The following is an 18,077-nucleotide window of genomic DNA, read 5'->3' on the forward strand; positions in this document are numbered from 1 at the left end:
GGCTAACCTTGGCACTCCAGCTGTGACAAAACTACAAATCCCGTCATGCCTCGGTCTCCCCAACATGTGCTTAGAGCTTTCAGAGTATTGCAATGCCTCATGGGACTTGTAGTTCCACCACAGCTGGAGTGTACTGAAGAGGGTTAAATACCGGTCTGTGTGTATGGACGATTCTCCAAATCCGATGCAATCAGTCATGATATTCTCGAACATTGTTAATTCTTGTATACTTGATCTACCAACCCTTCTCTTACCCCCACCAGCATACATAGGAAGTCACCCACTCACATAATTCTTCTCCCCCCTCCAAGTCTAGCAAGTAGCTGCAGAATCGCTCTCCCACTCAGTGTCATGGATTCCCCCCTCCCTATCCCAGCACTGGCAGTTACATAGTCCCTTCAAACATAGCAAATAGCTTCAGAATCCTTCTGAAGATATTTGGCCATATTGCTGTGCACATGTCACTAGTAATGGATGGGTAGTTCGCAAAACAGCCGGCTCTAAGAGCCAATGCTTGTCAGTGAAAGTGAGGAGCCAATTCCCGCCGAGAGCAGAGACGATGATCGTCAGTGCTGCGGCAAGAGGCTCTCCCCCTGGCTGACTGCACAGTGCGCGCACTCTGTGAGCGGTGCGCAGGAAATAATCCATGACATGCCACTGACCGTGCCTGTCTCGTCTTCACCATCAGCCTCCATACGCTTCCTGCTCCCGCCCCCAGGGTAGGAAATGCGGTCTCCTCTTTTGCTGCTCTCCCTTTCAGCCACACCTCTCCCCTTTCCTCCCTGATGCTAACAGCACAATCTGATAGCCGAAGCTGTGCGGCTGCGGGGCAGCAGAATTTGACAGGATGTGGCCACGATCTACTCAGCAGGCGGTTGCGATCTACCGGTAGATCGCAATTGACCTATTGGGCAGCCCTGTTGTATACAAATGTATCAGTCAGTGCTCAACCTACTAACGTTTACATTTTATGCTACTGGTTTAATTCAAACATAGGTCGTAGATCTATCGAAAGTTGTATTCTACTATGCTGTGGGTTAACTAAATACAATCTTTTTATTGTTTCAATCTAAATGATCTTCTCAAAAATATGACTACTGAAAATCCCATCATTAATGGCTACCTTAAAGAGAGTCTGAAGTCATTTTAACAAAAAAAAGATGCTTACCTAAGGGAAGGTAAAATAGCATATACAGTATTTTAGCATAGTCTGAATGGCCCTCATAGCATGACCTTAAGTTCTTTATTTATTGTATTTATAAAGCGCCAACATATTATGCAGCGCTTACTTAATTCATAAGTATATGAATAAGATAAATGCTTGCCTTTTATGGAATGTGTTCTATAAAGTCTATATACATGTGCTTTTTATCGGAGCGAAAACTGTAAATGGTTTTGTGCAGCTTAATAACCTCATTGCCATGTGTGGGTTTGTTGCTGCTTGCTATCCTTGCTGCTAAGATGGGGGAGTAGAAGGTGCATACAGGCGAAATTTGAAAACTTAGAATATCATGCAAAAGTTCATTTATTTCAGTAATCCAACTTAAAAGGTGAAACTAATATTTGAAATAAACTCATTACATGCAAACCGAGATATTTCAAGCCTTTGTTATGAGTCTATTTCATATATTAGTTTCACCTTTTTAAGTTGTATTACTGAAATTAAATTTTGCATGTTTTTTTGTAGGTTTCACCTGCATCTATCTGTGGATAACAAGCTTTCTGAATTTGTAAATGTAAGCCTAAAGCCTAGTACACACTAGCAATTTTGATTGGCCAATGATTGGTCAAACTTACCACCTCCATGTAGTATGAGGGCCAAACAGATTTTCAATTCTATGCAGATTATATAGGTAAATGGTCATACCACATGGAGGTGGTAAAATTGACCAATGATTGGCCTATCAAAATTGCTAGTGTGTACTAGGCTTTAGATGGCTGCCTGTGCTGGAACACCCATCAACCTATCCATAGAGTAACACTTTTTTTGTATTTTTTTTTGTCTTTAAAAATGTTTTATTCAAAGTATATGGATACTCTATTCTGTAATGTCTATTTTCAGCTATCCTTCTCCAAATATAGAAACGCCCATGTAAAGTTTACCTGAATTCTGGATAAATATAGTTTATAGTGATTTGGGTTGAAAAAAAGACATACCTTCAGCCAGAAAATAATCTACAACACCAGCCTGCACCCTCACATATCGCTGTTGATTCAGAGGATGGCGAAAAACCCTTACAAGGCATGGTCCAATTAGCCCCAAAATAGGGGAAAAAATCCTTCCCGACTCTAGATGGCAATCGTACAAAATCCCTGGATCAACACCACTGGGAATTGCCTAGTAATTATATCCATGGATGTCTTTTTCATTGCAAGGAAAGCATCGAAGCCCCCTTAAACGTAGGTAAAGAATTTGCCATAGCTACTTCCTGTGGTAATACAGTCTAACTGTAAAGAATGCTTTCCTAAATCGCTTACATTTTTTTTTTCCTCCATGCGCAGATCATGTTCCCTAGTCCTTTGCACAAGTCTAGGGACAAAAAAACTCACCTGCCAAGCTTTTATGTTGACCTCTGATTTATTTATACATACTCATTTTCTCCAGACTAAATGAGCCCAGTTTATCTAACCTTTCCTGGTAAGTGAGACCTTCCATCCCTCTAATCAGTTTTGTTGCCCATCTCTGCACCTGCTCTAAAACTGCAATATCTTTCCTGTAATGTGGTGCCCAAAACTGAATTCCATATTCCAGATGTCCTTACTAGAAAGTTAAACAGGTAGTATTATGTTAGCATACCAAGTTTTTAGTTCCCTTTTTTAATGCATCACAAAATTGTATTTGCTTTAGCTGCAGCAGTTTGGCATTGAATATGATTACTTAACTTGCTGTTGACGAGTACTCCTTCTCCAAGTTTCATATCCCAATCTGTATCCTGTTTTTGTATGGTGAAAGACCGTTAGTATGATCAAAATGTGTGACTTTGTTTTCAACATTGAATTTAATCTGCCATTTATGTGCCCATATAGCCATCCTATCCAGATCAGGTTGCAATATGTCACTGTCTTCCTAAGAGTTGACAATTCTGCACAATTTTGTTTAATCTGCAAAAATGGCAACATTACTTTCTGCTTCATCTACTAGGTCATTAACAAACAAGTTGAAGAGTGGTGGACCCAGTACTGATGCCTGTGGGACTCCACTGCTAGCAGTCACAGATTTTGAATATGCTCCATTGACCACAACTGTTTGTTTTCTGTCCATTAGCCAGTTCTCTATCCATGCACACAGACTCTTCCCCAGTCGTCAATTTTTGCACCAGACTGTTGTGGGGAACAGTATAGAAGGCCTTTGCTAAGTCAGAGTATATCACATTTGCAGCATTCCAAACATCCACACTAGTATTCACCACCTCTTAAAAACTGAGCATATTAGACCCATGCTGATGCTGAGAAATAAGATGTATTCTCTGCTATGAAGTCTTGTATAACATCTCTTAGGAATCCCTAAAATAGTTTGTATGCAACGGTTAAGATTACAAGTCTATAATTTCCCTTATCTGATTTTTTTTTTTTCGCCCTTCTAAAATAATGGGAAAATGTGGGCTGTACGCCAATCTATTGGAACTATCCCACTTGAGACAATGCACAGAGGAAGGTCCGTACTTTGTCCAAGGTGAGCGGTGAAGGCAGGTGAGCAGAGCCAGAGCTGCCCAACAGTCTACCAACATCTACCAGCTAGACCAGGGGTTGGGGACCTATGGCTCGGGAGCCAGATGTGGCTCTTTTGATGGCTATATCTGGCTCGCATACAAATAAGTAGGGGTTGATTCACTAAGCTACACTGCTCAAGCAGCACAGCTTAGTGTGTCAGCGCAAGTTACATTTTCAAAGTAGGCACTCTACTGCTATAGGCAAAAGATGGGCAATCTTGTGCTGCACAGACTGCAAGGCCACCAACAGGTGGCACACTCGAGCAGCTCTTCCAAGCTGGGTTGCTCAGCTAGGCTTGGTAGAAAACAGAATGGAAGAGGGGAGGAGCGTGCCGTAGTGTATTAACCTTTAGTGTATTAACCTCTAGTGTATTAACCTCAATAGCAGCCAACACGGGAAACCTGGGAACAGCTGTGGCCAATAACCGTCCTGGTCCAGGTGGTGGAGGGTACCTGAGGTGCCAGACGTGGTGCTCTACGTGTGCTGGATGGCGTCACAATGCATTTCGGCGTATTCACGCCTTCGTCAGGTGAACCATCCAGCACGCACACAAGGTTTATATAGATGCAGTAATTGAATGGGAGTTTCTCCCACCCCCCCCCCCCCCCTCTGGAAATGGGTGGGTGTGGCTAGGGTTGGAGGAGGGACTGAGTCTTGCACTCAGATCCGCCCTTTGGAGGCTAAGTGGAATGGGATCTGACATCTGTTGTGCCGTTTGGCACATCAGGGATGGCAAGCGCTAACAAGATGTAAAGCGCAAGAGTTACTGTTGAGGTTATTTTATTTTAAAAACTGTGTGTAAATTTTACTCACCATAATAAGTTGAACTGTGTGGCCCATGGGGCAGGGTTCCGGTAGGGACCAATCGGCGGTGTGCGGGGATGTAACCCGGCAGTGTGTGTCATAGGTAGGAGGGGATGAACAGGGGTCCGATGGGGCCAATCAGTGCCCGCGCAGTGCGCTGTCAGCTGGAGCTGCTGGGACGTATCGGTCTAAATCGGAAGTGACATCACGTTGTGACGTCTACTTCGTAACCTAGGTGACACGTGTGCGTCTTCCTGGTTACACACTGGGTGCGTCCTGGGCCGTTGCCTGGGTGATGCGCATGCGTCTCCCCCGGTGGTGCGCTGAGTGCGGATGGTGGGAGGGAGGAGCAGCTCCTCCCAGTCTCTAATAATGTTAAATACAACTGTCATAGGGGAACCAACCTATGTGAGTGCCCAGCCACAAGGGGTCCTGTCAGCGTGCACGAACACGATGTAGATGGCCATATATCATGATGCACACCCTTCAAGCCAACTGCAGGGAACTCTTTCTACACAGGGACAGTTGCCATCACCCAAGATGGATTAATAATGTGGCAAGAAGCCAATTCTGTCTGACGGAATTGTACGAACGGCAAAGACAACCAAGAACAAGGCAAATATTTAACAAAAAAATTCATCGATAAGGGGCACAACTCCACTAGGATCGATCAAGCGAAGAGGGAATTTGAGAGCAGAGATGCACTGAATAAACCTAAAGAGAAACCGTAGAAGCATAAGAAAAGGCCCGCTGTTCGTTACCACTTACAACACTGAAGCAAACAAAATTGATACAATAATCCAAACGAACTGGCCCCTCTTGTTGCATGATCCTGTACTCAACCAACACCTAACGACCACCTCAAGAACCATCTTCCGTAAAAGCAAAGTCCATAAAAAAAGTGGCAAAAAGCAACTTGGGTAAAAGGCAGTACACAGCAGGGAGTACTAGTGTCTAATATAGTAGGGAACTTTCAATGCGGGAAATCCAGATGTAAATGCTGCAAATTCCTAAGACACCAGGTACAACATCTACACATTGACAAAGTGAATTTCCAGATACAACAATTCATCAACTGTGGAACACCGTATGTGATCTATCTGCTGTCCTGCAGATGTTCGAAGTACTATGTAGGCAGGACCACACGCCCTCTACGAGAATGTTTTGGAGAACATAGACTTGGGATAGAAGATGGGGCCAATAATCAGTGTTCCCAGACACTTTCTAGAGGTCTACAACCAAAGTACCCGGGGTCCGACGGTGATGGGTCTGGAGGCAATTTCATCAGATTTACCTTCAGGTCTAAGATGCAGAAGACTATGTGAGAGAGAAGCATACTGGAACTTCAAGTTGGCAACATTAGTGCCGAATGGACTGAATGAAGAAGTAGAAACCGCCAGTTTCATTTAGATCGGGCACTCTATGCCCATTCCACACAATACAAACATCACCGTTCTCTCTAGTTCAGTTCAATGTATACACAGCTCATCCAGTCTGACAGGACCCCTTGCGGCTGGGCACTCGCATAGGTTGGTTCCCCCATAACAGTTGTATTTAACATTATTGGAGACTGGGAGGAGCTGCTCATCCCTCCCACCCTCCGCACTCATTTAGGGAGACGCATGTGCATCGCCCAGGCAACTGCTCAGGACGCACCCAGCGTGTAACCAGAAAGACGCACACGCGTCACCTAGGTTACGAAGTAGGCGGCACAACTTGATCTCCCTTCCGATTTAGACCGGTACGTCCCAGCGGCTCCAGATGAGGGCGCATAGCGTGCACATTGATTGGCTCTACCGGACCCCTGTCCATCCCCTCCTACCAATGACGCACACTGCCAGGTTGCATCCCCGCATACCGCCGATTGGTCCCTACCGGAACCCTGCCCCATGGGCCACGCAGTTCAACTTATTATGGTGCGTAAAATTTACACACACTTTTTAAAATAAAATAACCAACAGTAACTCTTGCGCTTTACATTTTATTAGCGCTTGCCATCCCTGATGTGCCAAACGGCACAACAGATGTCGATCCCATTCCACTTAGCCTCCAAAGGGTGGATCTGAGTACATGACTCGGTCCCTCCTCCAACCCTAGCCACACCCACCCATTTCCAGGGTGTGTGTGGGAGAAACTCCCATTCAATTACTGCATCTATATAAACCTTGTGTGCGTGCTGGATGGTTCACCTGATGATGGCGTGGATACGCCGAAATGCATTGTGACGCCATACAGCACACGTAGAGCACCACGTCGGGCACTTTAGATCCCCTCCACCACCTGGAACAGGACGGTCATTGGCCATAGCTGTTCCCAGGTTTCCCGTGTTGGCTGCTTCTAAGAGGGCTTTTTAGCCCATTTTGTACGCCTGTTGCATCTTGTATCTAGTAAGTGCAAGTTTGTATGCGCATTGTTTTTATATAAAGTGCTCCTCCCCTCTTACATTCTGTACTCTACTGCTGTAGCATGCACTACTAACTTACTCGTGCTACCCCACAATGAACAATGACTGCTCCAGTTGTCCAGCTCTGGACCCTGTCGGGTCCAGTGACTTTGTAGGACGAGCTCATCCCCACACTTTGATTTGGCCAAAGGCTGCCTGTCACTTCACAGGCAGCCTGTTGGGGCAAAGTGCGGGACTCTCGTCCTACAAAGTGAATTAATCCCAAAGTCGGCTAGCTAATTGTACAAGCTGTTAGTCGGTATTTCTCCTGCCTGACTCTCGAAGAAATTGCTGATGTTGAAGCTGAAGACGTGTCTGACACTGCCGCTGCCTGGCAGACAGTCGTGGAGACAGAGCTGTGGGAGGAGTAGATGAGTCTGGCTGCTGCGTTCATGATGGATTGTAGGGGGACTATGCGGTTTTCAGGGAGGCCTGACAGGAGGGAGTTGCAGTAGTCCGGGGGGGGGGGGGGGGGGGATGAGGGCATGGACAAGGAGCTTGGCAGTGTCTGGGGTCAGGAAAGGCCAGATCTTGGAGATGTTGCGTAAGTGGAAATAGCAGGCCCTAGCTACGGTTTGGATGTGGGAGGTGAAGGAGAGGGCCGAGTCCAGGGTGACACCCAGGCAGCGGGCTTGTGTGGTTGGATGAATGATTGTGCCATTGACAGTGACGTAGAGGTCAGTGGGGGGGGGGGGGGGGGTGAGGCAGCACGGGGCGGGAAGATTAGGAGTTCAGTCTTATCCAAGTTTAATTTTAGGAACCTGGCAGACATCCAGGATGAAATAGCCGAGAGAGTCCAGAGGATACCTTCTCCATGGTGGTGGTGGAGAGGTCAGTGGTATGGAGGTAAATCTGGGTGTCATCTGCATATAGGTGATAGTTGAAACCCAGAGAGGAGATGAGTTTTCCGATGGAAGCCGTGTAAATGGAGAACAGCAGGGGACCAAGAACAGAGCCTTGGGGGGACCCCAACTGAAAGTGGGATGGAGGTTGAGGAGGAACCATTGAAGGAGGTCTTAAAGGAGCGATTTGAGAGGTAGGAGGAGAACCATGCTAGGGCAAGGTCTTGGATACCCACAGATTGCAGGGACTGGAGTAGCAGGTAGTGATCAACAGTGTCAAATGCTGATGAGGTCTAGGAGGAGGAGGATAGTGTATTTTCCTGCGGCCTTGGCAAGCGTGAGGTCATTGACAACCTTGGTGAGGGCAGTCTCGGTGGAGTGGGCTGGCCGAAATCCTGATTGTAGGGGGTCAAACAGGGAGTTGGAGTCAAGATAATGGGTCATGTGTTGGTGGACTAGACGCTCCAGGAGTTGAGATGCAAAAGGGAGTAGGGAGATGGGGCGGATAGGGCTCCTTGCTCACATCTGTTTTCCTCTCCGGAGCTCTAGAAATCATGCACTTACAGCTATGACCAGCTTTATTTCTTACGGAATTTGTCTCCTTGTACTTTGCAATAATGTACAGCATCAGTACAGCAGTTTAGGACACTGTGAATTGCTTGGAAATGGCAGTGTAGCCTTCCCCTTATGAGCCTCTACTATCTTCTTTCTGAGCTCTAGACTGATTTCTTCATATTGCACGGTAAGTAATGCCTGAAACATACTATGCAATTAACTATCAAACGGATCGGATCGATTATTTCCGACAGATCCGCTCTTATTTACGTTTTGCTTTTCTGATCGATTTTTGTATAGAAGTGATCAGAAAATCCATTATAAAAACTATTGGAAATCGGATCAGACCTGTCAAAAATAGTTGAACAGTCTGATGGGAAATAACATGGTGTTTACCAGGCATAATGGTAGTCCCTCTCATGTGTTCTGGTGCCCTGTTCCTTGGAGTCTTTTTTTTATGCTGATTAAATGTTGCTAGGAAGCCAATTGACTGCACAGGTGAGGTTTCAAAGCTGATTGCTTTCAAAAACACAGCTACAGTAATTAACCAAACGTTCACACGGTGCTAATATTTTTGACCACCCCATTTTTACTATACTTGACATAAAGCAAGCCTAAAAATGTACTTATTACAAAATTTACCAAAGGTTTCAAATAGCACAGGTGATTGTTCGATTATACCAAGTTTCATGAATGCTGCAAACATTGGGAAGAAACTTAGTAAAATGTTCCATAATTCCTGGGGGGGGGGGGGGGGGGGGGGGCTAATCCTTTTGCCCTCAACTGTATAAGGCCTATACTTGCTGTTCTATACTTGTATTACTTTTTTGGCAGGGTTAAACATGGAACTTTGGGGGAAAGAAAAAAAGGTGGTGGCCAGAGTGCCCACTGTCTTCCACCACAAAGTCAGGTCTTAACTCTTCATATTCTAATTCCTAATCTTCAGGACTTCAGAATTGGCATATGCATCCACCACCTATATGACTGGGTTTGTACTTGTTAGTGAACATAATGCTGGTGGTCAGGGCCTGTTACACAAGACCAGACACTGGTGTGACTTGTTTTAAATGTTTTTCTAAAAAGAAGTCTGTAATTTTGAATTCGTACTTCTTGCATGTTTAGAAGCAAGGAGTAAAACCTTAAAGAGGAACTCCAGTGAAAATAATGCAATAAAAAAGTGCTTCATTTTTACAATAATTATGTATAAATGATTTAGTCAGTGTTTGCTCATTGTAAAATCTTTCCTCTCCCCGATTTTACATTCTGACGTTTATTACATGGTGACATTTTTACTGTGGGCAGGTTATGTAGGTGCTGCTAGCTGTTTTGGCTATTGGAGACAGCTGTAAACAGCTAATTCCTGTCTGTGAACCTTGTTACATTGTAACAAACTGCCAAAAGTACGTGTCCCAGAGCTTCTTAAGGAAGGGGTTTCAGCACAAAATCAGTCATACAATATATTTCTCATGTGAAAGGGGGTATCGGCTACTTATTGGAATAAAGTTCAATTCTTGGTTGGAGTTTCTCTTTAAACTTCCATTGTCTGGTAGGGTTAGCCACCGCTCTTAGCTGGAGGGTGACTTGTGTGGGCGCATGGTCTGACCAAGAAATTGGATCTATGGTAGCAGTGGAGATAGATTTGTAAAAGGGATTGATCTAGCAAGAAGAAATCTATTCTGAAATGGGATTTATGGACATGGATGGGAGTAGTGAGTGTAGTCTTTCGTTTCCATGCAAAAATTCTGCATAGATCAAATTGTTTGTGTATAAGGGGTTGAAGGTTAAGTTCTGTGTTTTTTTGTTTTGTTTTTTTTTTTTAGTTGTGGAGGAAGTGGGGAAATGCAGTAATTAAAATCGCCTCCCAGTAGAAGTGAGCCTTGTTTCATTTTGGATACTTTTTGGTTATTAGGAGCATATACATTTTACTAATGTGAAAAGTTTATCTATCTGGCCTATAAATATTATGTAATGACCTGCTGCATCTGGGATTATATTTGATGGTAAAACTTGTAGATTTTTGTGGAAGGCCATCAGAACCCCTTTTTTTTTTCTTTTTTCTTTTTTCTTTTTTCTTTGAGAAGGAGCTGTGTAGTATCAGAGGGTAGTTAGGGTTTTTGCATAGGGAAGTGTCTTTAGTCAGTAAATGCGTTTCTTGAGCAAACACAATGTCACTCCTTTGACATGTGCAGACCAGAAAGAATGATGTTTTATAGCGTTGTTGAGGCCCCGCACATTCAGTGAAGTAATTTTAACCACCATTCCATTGGAATGTGGAGCTTATAAAAGAAGGCAGAGTCCTCAATGCTATCAAGAAGATAATCCTGATGTATCCGTAGAGGGAACAATGTTCGCAGTAGGGTAAGCTACAAACAGATGGGTGCAGGATAGAGGAAGTAAGAGGGAAGCAAACTGTAATAACGATTGAAACACAAACAAGACCTATGAGAATTAAGCTGGCCTTACACTGGCCCGATTTGCGCCCGTTTCGACAGCAGATTCGATCACTGGGATCGAATCTGCTGCCAATCGTTTGCGCTAAACGCACCTACTGATCCGATTTCCTCCCGAAATCGGATCGATCCGTCGATCGCGCCGTGCTGGAAATTACCGTCAATCGCCCGCGGTTAGGGAGCGCGTCGTTAGCGGCGGCCGATGCGATCAAGTATACATTACCTGACGCTGGCTCCCAGGCATCTTCTCCGCGCTGCACCGCTCTGTTCCTGCTTCCATCCCAGTGTACATGAACTTCCTGTGTCACTCCAGTGACCAGGAAGTTCATATAGAGTGCGCTCTATTTGAACTTCCTGGTCACGGAGTGACACAGTGTACGCTGGGATGCGGTGCAGGATGCTGGGATGCGTGCAGCGCGGAGAAGAGGACCCGGAGCCAGTTTCAGGTAATGTATACGGGGGGGGGGGGGGGGGGCGGCAGGAGCAGCTCAACGGGTTGTGATCGGTTTCAGGCTGAAATCGATTCACAATCTGTTTGCAGTAAAGGCAGCCATACGATCCCTCTCTGATCAGATTCGATCAGATAGGGATCTGTCAGTTGGTCGATCTAATGGCAAATCGACCACTGTATGGCTACCTTCTACCTTTAGGTTCAAAATCTCATATATTAAGGGGTCACTAGAGTCAAATACTCTACAACTGGAGCTAAAAAGGTATCCTATGTGGATTCATTTGACAAGGCAAGAGGGGAAAAGCGGGGTCGAACCTTTATAGGTGACATAGGATCCAGCAAAGAGTGATAGATCGTGGTGTGCCATTTGGATGAGATCTTCATTGATTGTTTAGTATTGGAAGACCTAGGAGAAGGTTGTGGAGGTGGAGAGATTTAATGTCTTGATCACCTTTTTGAGGCCGCCTTCTAGTGATGAGAGAGTAATTTTTGTTGTTGAAAAAGAAAAAGGATTTTGATAGGTAAACCCCATTTGTATACAATATGGTGGGCTCTTAAAACAGCAGTGATAGGTTGGAGTGCTCTCCTTCAGCATATAGCTGTTTGTTTCAATGTAAATCTGGTAAGCCATGTGTTTGTCGTATGGCAGATAAAATGCCGTCTTTCGTATGAAAAAATAGGAAGGGAGCAATTCCATCCCTTGGAGTCTGGTAAATGAGGGTTTTGGCAGTCTATGTGCTCTATCGATGGTCCGTTTGATGTCAGAAAGATTCGACAGACATGTCTTGGTTAGATCTTTTAGATAGGATTTTAACTCTGTAGCTAGGATTTTCTTGGATGTGCCTCTAACCTTAAAGAGAACCCGAGGTGGATTTGAAGAATATTATCTGTATACAGAGGCTGGATCTGCCTATACAGCCCAGCCTCTGTTGCTATCCCAAACCCCCCTAAGGTCCCCCTGCACTCTGTAATCCCTCATAAATCACAGCCACGCTGCTGACAAACAGCTTGTCAGAGCTGGCTGTGTTTATCTCTATAGTGTCAGTCTACTGCTCTCCCCGCCTCCTGCAGAACTCCAGTCCCCGCCTGCATCCCTTACCTCCCTGCTGATTGGAGGGAACGGACGGGGGCAGGGACCGGAGCTATGCAGGAGGCGGGGGAGCAGCTGAGACTGACACTACAGATGTAAACACAGCCTCACAGCGCGGCTGTGATTTATGAGGGATTGCAGAGTGCAGGGGGACCTTAGTGGGGTTTGGGATAGCAACAGAGGCTGGGCTGTATAGGCAGATCCAGCCTCTGTATGCAGATAACATTCTTTAAACACACCTCGGGTTCTCTTTAAGTTGTTTCGGCGGCTGTGGTCTTTGAGATCCACTGTGTTGCTTTTTAGCCATGTAATATCTTCAGTTTGGTTGTCTGTAAGATCCACCATCTTGTGTTCATTAGTGATTTCAGTTTAATATAATCTCTTTAATATAAACTTGGGAAGCTGCGGCTTCTGTAGCAGGGAACTGCTCTATACTGGTCTGGCCTGTGTGCTGCTGAGTAGATGTCAGGGAAGCATAGCCTACCTGATCTTGTTCCTCATGTGAGAACAGCCTAGAGCAGGCATGGGCAAACTTGGCCCTCCAGCTGTTAAGGAACTACAAATCCCGCAATGCTTTTGCCTTTATGAGTCATGACTGTGGCTGTCAGACTCCTGCAATGCATTGTGGGGCTTGTAGTTCCTCAACAGCTGGAGGGCCAAGTTTGCCCATGCCTGGCCTAGAGCGAGCCTTTACAGGACTTGCAGCTGCAGAGAGAGTCTGCAGAGGGAGAAGATGAGCCGGAGGAGAGATGGGTTGAAGCTAAGGCGCCTGCCGCTGTCTTTGTCCCCAGAGGAGAGAGGAGTGTCTTGGTCAAAAATGTAGCCCAAAAAAACCTGATGTAGAAAAATTAATCAGCTTTACAATATTCCAATACGTTGACATAAATGACGGGCATAATTTTTTTTTTTTTTTTTTTTTTTTTTTTTTTACAAAAGTATGAATCAATGCTTTTAAAAAGATAGCAATAAACACATTTTCAGGTATGCATAGTAAGACTATTGGATGCATTTAGGAATGAAATGCAAATCAGAATTTAAACGCACACTTGTCTAACAGACCTTAGATTCTTGCTTTTAGATGTGTTGTTTCTACTAACTTGTTTGTGCTCTACTAAGTATAAAGAATGCTTAACGCAACGATTTTAATAGTTTTATTCTGTTTGTGATTTGCAGATTTGAAGAGAGAAGCCAGCATATGCCATATGCTGAAACATCCACATATTGTTGAGCTTCTGGAAACATATAGCTCTGATGGAATGCTGTACATGGTCTTTGAGTTGTAAGTTCTTACACTGTTTAATTTTTACAGCTTGCTTGTGTGTTTATTTATTTTTTTTCCTGCGCACTTTTCAAAAATGCCTAGCTTATTAAAGGTGAAGTTTCTAGGTGGTGATCATGACCATTTAAACTTAAAATATGATGAGCACTGATGCACAAAATAATTGTTGTGCTCCCGTGCTTAACTGGTTCACGTTCCATGAATTGTATCCCTTCAGGTTCTGGACATTTTTGACACCTTAGCGTTGTCGTTTTGATACAGCTGTTATTTATGCCATCTTAAGACGCGTACACACTGTACTTTTGCCAACGGGTCCGTCAGACCCTCCCGCAGAATAAAGTTTCAAAGTTGCGCTCTTGACATAAAATGTAGGCATGTACCATGCCCCCCTTCAGGAATCCACTCACCAGATGTTGGGGTCTGCCACCAGACCACTAGGCGCATTCGGGGTGTATGGCCCCCCGTCACCCTCTAGGCAGTCAGCTAGTCCTCTGCTGTCCACTCCGAATCTGGCTAGGAGTTGTCTTCCTTTTTGGGCTGTAGTGGTAAAAAACACACAGGAAGACCAGCTTCCAATAGTGTGATTCCGTATTTATTTGGTAAAAAAATTTGTTAAAAACAATATTTCACGGGTAGCACTAAACAAATAGAAGGATTCCGCTCCCGTAAGGCAGCCAGAAGACCCCCAATGTTGATCTACCATGCGTCTAAGAAAAAACGCCGCTGAGACGCCAAGCCGGTGCACCGGTATCCCAGCCTGCGTCCAAGCGTGATGACGTCACTCCGTGGCTCCGCCCTACGCGTTTCGTTGCTTAGCAACTCATCAGGGGCTACACGGAGTGACGTGTGCGCCCAAATTTAATGCTGTAAAGGCCGCCTACTGGGAGGTGACTCCTCCTTTACATCCTTAAAGGTCTGGGGAGAGTTTATTAATACAATTCTGCGCTAGACCACATCTAGCGTGGCACAACATTCTAAAATAATTAGTATTCTTCCAATGCTCAAGACACTAGAAAGGTATTCTTGTGTGCACACATAAAAAGGAATCTTTATATAATTATCAAGCCAGCGTTCAAAACAGTTTCAGCTCGCTTTTGCTGTGTGCTTTGTTAGACAATACCAGACCAGCAATATAATTGGCAAAACATTTTATCCACCTAAGGTAAAAGGAATATGATCACTCATAAAGTGAGGAACTGTATTTAATGACAGGATCAAAACCCCCCCTCCCTCTCTAGAGTGACACTGCTCAAAAAGCCCATCCACAGCACACCGAACAGATTTGTGTGCCTGCAGAAGCAAGTAGAAGGGCTGTCCAAGCAGCGACACTCTTCCCATTAACATCAAATATGCTAGAATGTAAAACTGCCTCATGAATTATTTAAAAAACAATTAATGAATTTGAAAGAATTATAAAGCGACACTGGAGCATACTTAAGGCCGATGCCCAATTGGGTTCCGCCCTACCAGACCGTCCGCAATTTATTTACAGAAAAGCTAACAACTTAAAATCTATTTTAGCACCCAGTTGTGTGAACCCACCTGAGAGGAAAAAGAACCCATGGCAACAGGATGGTTTCTACCCCTGTAGAACATGTAGGATATGTCAGGCAGGATTAACCAAAAAAGTATCCAGTATCACATCTACAGCGAATGGCCAGGTTTTTAAGGTCAGGGGGTTCATAACCTGCACTACAAAGTTCGTGGTGTACTGTTTGACATGTGAGTGTGGCAAGCAGTACATAGGGAGAACGAGCAGGGAGCTCAAAGAAAGGCTGGGTGAACATTATTATAAGATCGAAAAGGGGCACACCAACCATAGTGTGCCCAGACATTTCGCTGGTAATCATCTGTGCAAACTTAAAAACATGAGAATGGCCGGTCTGGAAAAATTGCAACCTTCATGGAGAGGATCTAACAAAATCCGTGAATTGTCTAAACTTGAAACTAAAAATATTTATGAAATGGACACTCTTGAGCCCGCAGGTCTTAATATTGATATAGATCTTAATTGTTTTTTAAATAATTCATGAGGCAGTTTTACATTCTAGCATATTTGATGTTAATGGGAAGAGTGTTGCTGCTTGGACAGCCCTTCTACTTGCTTCTGCAGGCACACAAATCTGTTCGGTGTGCTGTGGATGGGCTTTTTGAGCAGTGTCACTCTAGAGAGGGAGGGGGGGGTTTTGATCCTGTCATTAAATACAGTTCCTCACTTTGAGTGATCATATTCCTTTTACCTTAGGTGGATAAAATGTTTTGCCAATTATATTGCTGGTCTGGTATTGTCTAACAAAGCACACAGCAAAAGCGAGCTGAAACTGTTTTGAACGCTGGCTTGATAATTATATAAAGATTCCTTTTTATGTGTGCACACAAGAATACCTTTCTAGTGTCTTGAGCATTGGAAGAATACTAATTATTTTAGAATGTTGTGCCACGCTAGATGTGGTCTAGCGCAGAATTGTATTAATAAACTCTCCCCAGACCTTCAAGGATGTAAAGGAGGAGTCACCTCCCAGTAGGCGGCCTTTACAGCATTAAATTTGGGCGCACACGTCACTCCGTGTAGCCCCTGATGAGTTGCTAAGCAACGAAACGCGTAGGGCGGAGCCACGGAGTGACGTCATCACGCTTGGACGCAGGCTGGGATACCGGTGCACCGGCTTGGCGTCTCAGCGGCGTTTTTTCTTAGACGCATGGTAGATCAACATTGGGGGTCTTCTGGCTGCCTTACGGGAGCGGAATCCTTCTATTTGTTTAGTGCTACCCGTGAAATATTGTTTTTAACAAATTTTTTTACCAAATAAATACGGAATCACACTATTGGAAGCTGGTCTTCCCGTGTGTTTTTTACCACTACAGCCCAAAAAGGAAGACAACTCCTAGCCAGATTCGGAGTGGACAGCAGAGGACTAGCTGACTGCCTAGAGGGTGACGGGGGGCCATACACCCCGAATGCGCCTAGTGGTCTGGTGGCAGACCCCAACATCTGGTGAGTGGATTCCTGAAGGGGGGCATGGTACATGCCTACATTTTATGTCATGAGCGCAACTTTGAAACTTTATTCTGATTGAACTACTGGCTATAACCCAGAGACTGAGCTGCAGCACTTGATTTCTTCTAGGACTTGCTGAACAACTTATGAGTGATTCATTTTTTGTGGACATTATCTGTGGTCCTTGAGTTGACTATATACGCAAATAGTAGACTACCCACTATATTGTATGAAGTGTTATTTTGGAGCGAGCGCTATTTTCCTTAAAACTTTCTAAACAGTGTCTGGGGTTGGCCATACACCCATCACGTGCAGACTGACTGTGAAGGTCTCAGGATCTGGTGAGTAGTTTACTGAAAGGGGGGGAGCACATTGTGTTATCTATTCCCTAGGTGGTGGACCACTGCTCTTCTTAAAGGGGAACTGAAGTAAGAGGTATACGGAGGCTGCCATATTTATTTCCTTTTAATCAATACCAGCTGTTTGGCAGCCCTGCTGGTCTATTTCTCTGCAGTACCGTAGTATCTGAATAACACCAGAAACAAGCATACAGCTAGTCTTGTCAGATCTGACTTTAAAGTCAGAAACACCTGATCTGCTGCATGCTTGTTCAGGGGCTATGGCTAATGGTATTAGAGGCAGAGGATCAGCAGGGCACCCAGGCAACTGGTATTGCATAAAAGGAAAAAAAAAAACATGGTAGCCTCCATATACCTCTCTCTTCATTTGTCCTTTAAGAACTTGATACTGCTGTACCCTACGGTGTTGTAAACTGGCATTGAGCGCTTCTCTGTGAACTTTTAGTATATTTAACCATGACTAGTGATAAGAATTGAGCGCTCGGCCAATTCATGAAATTTCCCCTTTGTGCTGTGCAATCTGCTGTGCATGGGGGGAATCTTTCTGGAGTTGAACTTATTGAATAGACTTGTGCAAACGCATATCTCATTCGAGTTAGCGCTGTTAATCATTCATTTTGCATTGTTTATACTTCACTTACACAATATTTCAGAAAACTGGCTGCCACCATCCCTCTTTTCCGGAAAAAGGAAAACTGCTTAAACTATTCTATATCTGTGAATAAAAAAATAGTTAGAACACATTACTCTAGCTATCAATACAGTACTTCAGGGTAGCTAATCTTCAGTAAGGTGCTGGCGAGAGGCACGGTGAGTAACAGCACCAGCCACCCGCTATCACTGCAGAGGGAGAGGAAAGGATTGAATGAAGCTGTCTAGAGCAGCATCAGTTACCGTTAAACCCCTGAAATCAGGTTTAAATCTATATAAGCAGTTTCATCTTTTCCCAAAAGGTGGCAGGCATATACAGTATGTACAGTGTCCCCAGTGGTTGAATGCTAGCAGATCTGCCGATTCTACAGGTTACATTTCATAAATCCATATTGTCTTGTTTCTATTTTAAAAGGTTATGGGTGGGGGGACAAATTCCACACC

The 18,077-nt window shown here is 44.5% G+C and overlaps 1 protein-coding gene across 17 annotated transcripts in view; it reads left to right on the forward strand.

Moving 5' to 3' along the window:
- Positions 1 to 18,077, forward strand: part of CASK (calcium/calmodulin dependent serine protein kinase) — a 461,253-nt gene that overhangs the window by 68,699 nt on the left and 374,477 nt on the right. For all 17 annotated transcript variants that reach the window (XM_068269833.1, XM_068269836.1, XM_068269834.1 and 14 more), the window contains exon 3: positions 13,520 to 13,625. In XM_068269833.1, the coding sequence (XP_068125934.1) occupies positions 13,520 to 13,625 (106 nt within the window). The remainder of the gene's footprint in view (positions 1 to 13,519; positions 13,626 to 18,077) is intronic.

Source organism: Hyperolius riggenbachi, chromosome 2, assembly GCF_040937935.1.
Source record: "Hyperolius riggenbachi isolate aHypRig1 chromosome 2, aHypRig1.pri, whole genome shotgun sequence".
NCBI classification, from domain to species: domain Eukaryota; kingdom Metazoa; phylum Chordata; class Amphibia; order Anura; family Hyperoliidae; genus Hyperolius; species Hyperolius riggenbachi.